Genomic DNA, 6,000 nt, shown 5'->3' with positions numbered 1-6,000 from the left:
GTATGGGGAATGGGACACGGAGACAGGAAAGGGGTTGGGGAGTGGGACACGGAGACAGCAAAGGGTGGAGGGGAATGGGACACAGAGACAGGGAAGAGTGGAGGGGAATGGGACACAGAGACAGGGAAGGGTGGATAGGAAAGGGACATGGAGACATGGAAGGGTGGAGGGGAATGGGACACGGAGACAGGGAAGGGTCTAGGGGAGTGTGACGGAGACAGGGAAGGGGTGGTTGAATGGGACACGGCGACAGGGAAGGGTGTAGGGGAATGGGACACGGAGACAGGGAAGTGTGTAGGGGAATGGGACACGGATACAGGGAAGGGGTGGGGGATAGGGAAACGGAGACAGGGAAGGGGTGAGGGAATGGGACATGGAGACAGGGAAGGGTGGAGGGGAATAGGAAATGGAGCTGGAGAGGTGGACACGCGGATGGGGAGGGAAGGTATCACTGAGTCGGTGAGGCGTCTTGGGGACAGCAGGGGGTCACAGAGATAGGGAGAGTTCATGGGAAAGGGATTGGAAGGATGGGCCTTTGAGGGTCAGACAGGAAGGGGTGTGGGGGAGGAAGGGGATCACAGAGATGGGAGGGGTGTAGGGTAGGAAGGCGGTCACAGAGACAGGGAGAGGTGTAGACGTTCACCGTGATGGGGAGGGAGGAGAGTCACAGAATTGGGGAGGAGTGCTGAAAATTAGGGCAAGTCCTCTCTGAGTTTTCTGCTCACTCCCGCTGCTGTGCGGGACGGACAGGGTTAACGAGGCAGGGTCATTGGAATCACCTCACCCCAGAGTGCTATGCTGATTCACCATGAGAAGGCTGCCTTAACCCCACCCACTCCCATTGTACCTCTCACAGTATAGCGACGGGTCCCACAGACAGCGGAATCCAGGAGCGTCTCTACCCAATCATTATTTTCCAACTCTGGGTAAGAGGGGCCCCAGAGATGTCGACTAAGCGTGGGAAGGGCGGTGAGGAAGCGCTGTACCCCGAGGGGGCTGCGAGGGAGCGTCTTACTGCGTGGAAGGGGGCTGTTAGGGGTCGCTGCCCTGGGTGGGGGTGGGGGTGGGGGTGGGGGTACCAAGAGGGAGCTCTGGAGCGTTGAATGGGCAGTGAGGTGGAAGTTTTGCTCCGCTGTTTTGCGTTGGGAGAGCGCCACACCGTGTGGGAGCGTCGTACAACGGGAGGGAGACGATGACGAATCTTAATGCAGTGGTAGGGACGTTGAGGGGCTCCACAGAGTGGGAGGCGAGATAAAGAATTGTTGCACGGTGGGTGGGGGAGAAGCGAGGTGTCGGAACCCCGGACGGCCTGAGGGTAAGAGGGAAGAAATCGAAGCAGCGCCTCCGTCCGGCCGACCTGCGCGATTGTTAGGACGAAGAGGGCGGGGTTTGGAGGTGCGCAGGAGCATGCCGGAAGCTGATTGGCCGACGCCGGTGGCAGGCTACACCTGTCGCCGGGGTGACGGGGATAATGTATCTTTTGTGGTCCCGTGACGTCAGGGCGCGCAGGGAAGAAGCGGAAATGGGGATCCCCCTCAGCACGGGTCAGTGCGAATGCGGATGAAATTTACAAAGGCACCACACCGTCCCGCTCCAACCTGACCGGCTTGGAGGTGGAGCAGAGGACGCGTAGGCCGTCCCTCGCCCTCTGCTTCCTCGCCTTCTCGCTCCTCCTTTCACTTCTCGCACTGCATCTCCTTTTCATTTTCTTCCTCTTCCTCTGAACGCGTTGCATCTAATCCTCTTTCTCTTCCTATTGTGCGGCAGCAGTCCGCAGGATGAGTTTCTTCGGGCAAAGGCCGTCTCCTCTCAGCCAGTCGGACATCGTGGATATTTACCGTCACGACCTGATTGAAGACAAACGCTTCAGGCAGTCTGACCCACACGTCCTTATAGTGCTGGGAGCCTCGGTGAGTTCGTCCGGGGTCTAGTACTTACAAACTTATCCGGTGTCTCTGCATTGTTTTTGAACTAATATACTTGCCTCAAAAGTAATTTCAAGTTAATCGGATTTTAGTTAAATTGTAAACACGGGTGAAACGTTGCCCGTCAGGAATGGTGTTTGTATTTTCGTTTATCGTGGCACCCTTTGGTTCAAATCCCAGGGTCGAAGGGTGTTCTGGAGACAGGATCGATTCTGCAAGCGCAGGATCTCAGAGTAAAGCCCTTTGAACCTGTGACAGGTGTTTGGAAGAGTCAGGAATTTCCCGCGCTTTGTCTGTCTCTTCCTCTCTTTGTCTCTCCAGCTGCCTGCCCCAAACGGTCCTTCCAGGCGAGGTAACACTTCACCTGCGAATCTGGACAGAGATCAGAATTGTATGAAGTGAAATTTGCTGCTTGTGGCATAATAATATGTATAAATTACAATAAAAACTGTTTATAAAGATTAGTGCAAAAAGAGAAAATAACAGAATATGTATAATAAAATGAGAATAATAAAATAACGAGTAAAATAATAACAATAATAACGTGTATAAATAACAATAAAAAATATATATAATTAATTAGTGTTTGGGGGGAAAAGTAGTGAGGTAATGTTCATGGGTTCAATGTCCATTCAGAAATCTGATGGCAGAGGGGAAGAAGCTGTTCCTTCAGGCTCCTGTACCTCCTCCTGGATGGTAGCAATGAGAAGAGGGGGTGTCCTGGGTGATGGGGGTCCCTAATAATGATACCACCGAGGCATCTCCTTTTTTTTTTGGAAGGTGTCCTCAGCTGGATCTGGTGGAGGGGGTTCCCAATCGTCTCCGGGCCATGGTGCCCTGCCATTGGCCAAAGGGTCGGTGGGCTGCAGGCTGGGAAACCCTGCGATAGGGCTTTATAAGATTCTGAGAGGGGTAGAAGCCTGACGTCCCCTCGCCGTGAGGGGTGGAAATGGGTAAAGCTGGCCCACAGGGTGAAGCCAGTCCTCTGTACAGCGGATTACAGAAACATTGATGAAGTCCAACTCTACCATCGACCTTGGACGATGGAGGTGGGAGGTCATCACTGGCCTGTGCTCCTTCTTCCCTTCTTGAGGCAGAGGGTAGAAACATCTAATTCCAGTGGGCATGCATTTTTAGATTTGATTAGATTATGAAGGTCCTGACTGGCCGTTATGCCCCTGGTGTTCAGGGCAGCAATGAAAGTCCTCCATCTCTGGAGGTGCTCAGGGTTTTCCTGTAAGTAGCTTCCTCCCGGTTTTCTCCACCGTCAGTCACGCAGGTCCCAGGTGGAGACTCAGGAATACTGCCACACACAGATATAGAAGGATTCTTCATTGCCGTTTCTGTAAGTTTTGTTTGACCGTTCAGGATTGTTGGCCCTGAGCTGAACCCCCCAACCTGGAGGACCGGTGAACCTCTCCTAGTCTGGCCTCTACCCTCTGACCTGTTTGGCATGAGAGACCCTACCAAAGTGTAATGCCCTGACTCCAGCAGGACATTGAAGCACACGACTCCAAACCCTACGGCAAGCTGTGCTCCTCTTGGAGGGTGTATTTAAGGGGAGGGGAGGGTAATTTCAGAAGAGATGCGAGCAGAATTTTAATTTTTTTACATGGAGTGGTGGATGCCTGAAATGTGTTTCCTGGGCAGATGGGAGAGGCAGATATGTCACCGTATGCTGCCCTGAGATTCATTTCCTTGTGGCTGTTCACAGTGTAGGCAATAGACAATAGGTGCGGGAGTAGGCCATTCGGACCTTCGAGCCAGCACCACCATTCACTGTGATCATGGCTGATCATTCACTATCAGTATCCAGTTCCTGCCCTATCCCCATAACCTTTGATTCCGCTATGTTTAAGAGCTCTATCCATCTCTTTTTTGAAAGCATCCAGAGACTTGGCCTCCACAGCCTTCTGGGGCAGAGCATTCCATATATCCACCACTCTCTGGGAGAAAAAGTTTTTCTTCAACTCCGTTCTAAATGGCCTACCCCATATTCTTAAACTGTGGCCTCTGGTTCTGGACTCACCCATCAGCGGGAACATGCTTCCTGCCTCCAGCGTGTCCAATCCCTTAATAATCTTATATGTTTCAATAAGATCCCCTCTCAGCCTTCTAAATCCCAGAGTATACAAGCCCAGTCACTCTAATCTTTCGATATATGACAGTCCCACCATCCTGGGAATTAACCTTGTGAACCTACGCTGCACTCCCTCAATAGCAAGAATGTCCTTCCTCAAATTTGGAGACCAGAACTGCACACAGTACTCCAGGTGTGGTCTCACCAGGGCCCTGTACAGCTGCAGAAAGACCTCTTTGCTCTTATACTCAATTCTCCTTGTTATGAAGGCCAGCATGCCATTAGCTTTCTTCACTGCCTGTTGTACTTGCATGCTTGCTTTCAGTGACTGATGTACAAGAACACCTAGATCTCGTTGTGCTTCCCCTTTTCCTAACTTGACTCCATTTATATAATAATCTGCCTTCCCGTTCTTACCACCAAAGTGGATAACCTCACATTTATCCACATTAAACTGCATCTGCCATGCATCTGCCCACTCACCCAGCCTGTCCAAGTCACCCTGCATTCTCATAATATCCTCTTCACATTTCACACTGCCTCCCAGCTTTGTGTCATCGGCAAATTTGCTAATGTTACTTTTAATTCCCTCAGCTAAATCATTAATATATATTATAAACAGCTGCGGTCCCAGCACTGAACTCTGCGGTACCCCACTGGTCACCGCCTGCCATTCCGAAAGGGACCTGTTAATCGCTACTCTTTGTTTTCTGTCAGACAGCCAATTTTCAATCCATGTCAGTACTCTGCCCCCAATACCATGTGCCCTAATTTTGCCCACTAACCTCCTATGTGGAACTTTATCAAAGGCTTTCTAAAAGTCCAGGTACACTACATCCACTGGCTCTGCCTTGTCCATTTTCATAGTTACATCCTCAAAAAATTCCAGAAGATTAGTCAAGCACGATTTCCCCTTCGTAAATCAATGCTGACTCGGATCGATCCTGTTACTGCTATCCAGATGTGTTGTAATTTCATCTTTTATAATTGACTCCAGCATCTTTCCCACCACCGACGTCAGGCTAACCGGTCTATAATTCCGGTCTGTTTTCTCTCTTCCTCCCTTCTTGAAGAGAGGGACAACATTAGCCACCCTCCAATCCACAGGAACTGATCCTGAATCTATAGAACATTGGAAAATGATTACCAATGCGTCCATGATTTCTAAAGTCACCTCCTTAAGTACCCTGGGATGCAGACCATCAGGTCCTGGGGACTTATCAGCCTTCAGACCCAACAGCCTATCCAACACCAGTAGAACAAAGAAATAAAACAGAATCAATGAAAAGCCACACACAGACTCGCAAACAATGCAAATGCGAAAGATGACAAATACAAAAAATAAATAATAACAAATACTTTGTTGATCCCGAGTGGGAAATTCTTTTTGTTGCAGTAGCAACATTTAATAACATACTTAGTGGTGTGCAGACTTAACTAAGAATAAAGTGCAGATAATATGCACAGTAATAATTTACCAATGTGCAATAATAATGTACAAAATAATAAAACAGACTATCGTACTACGATGTGTGTTCTCCTGTCGCACAGAGATGAACTGCTGAATGTGCTTAATTGCATTTGGTAGGAAAGAAAACCAAGATATCTATCTCCCCACTCTGCATTTTTGCTTTTAAATAATTCTTGTTCTGGAGTTAAAAATGTAACAACGTGGACTGTGTAGGCAGAAGAGATTAGTTTTGTTGACCGTTTGATTACTAATTTAATTGGTTACTAATCACATTGTGGGCCAAAGGGCCTGTTTCCGTGCTGGAATATCTGTCTGTCTGTGTCTCTGCTTTCTGTCTGGCCGTCAGCTATCTCACTGTCTCTCGCTGTAAGCCTAACCAGCTGTCTGCTCTTCTGCTTGGCCCGTCTAGCTGTGTCTCCACCACTCTTGCTGTCTGCCCGCCTGTCTCACCACCTGTCTGTCACACGGTGTTTGCCTCTGGCTGGAATCTTGAGTTTTATCTTGAAAGTACAGTACCATGGAAA

At 49.4% G+C, this 6,000-nt stretch overlaps 1 protein-coding gene across 4 annotated transcripts in view; it reads left to right on the top strand.

Moving 5' to 3' along the window:
- Positions 1-821: 821 nt before the first annotated feature.
- The window catches only part of g6pd (glucose-6-phosphate dehydrogenase), a 50,911-nt gene continuing 45,732 nt past the window's right edge, over positions 822-6,000 (top strand). Inside the window, exons 1-2 of one of the 4 annotated variants that reach the window (XM_072246160.1) lie at positions 822-926; positions 1,768-1,910. In XM_072246160.1, the coding sequence (XP_072102261.1) occupies positions 1,779-1,910 (132 nt within the window). In that variant the 5' untranslated portion in view covers positions 822-926; positions 1,768-1,778. Of the gene's footprint in view, positions 927-1,456; positions 1,545-1,767; positions 1,911-6,000 lie in introns of those variants that run through there. The other 3 variants (XM_072246161.1, XM_072246159.1, XM_072246158.1) reach the window with 3 other exon arrangements.

Source organism: Mobula birostris, chromosome 29 (genome assembly GCF_030028105.1).
Source record: "Mobula birostris isolate sMobBir1 chromosome 29, sMobBir1.hap1, whole genome shotgun sequence".
In the NCBI taxonomy this organism is placed as follows: Eukaryota; Metazoa; Chordata; class Chondrichthyes; order Myliobatiformes; family Myliobatidae; genus Mobula; species Mobula birostris.
Note: the sequence above shows the minus strand (reverse complement) of the source record. Positions and strands in the feature narration are given on the sequence as shown.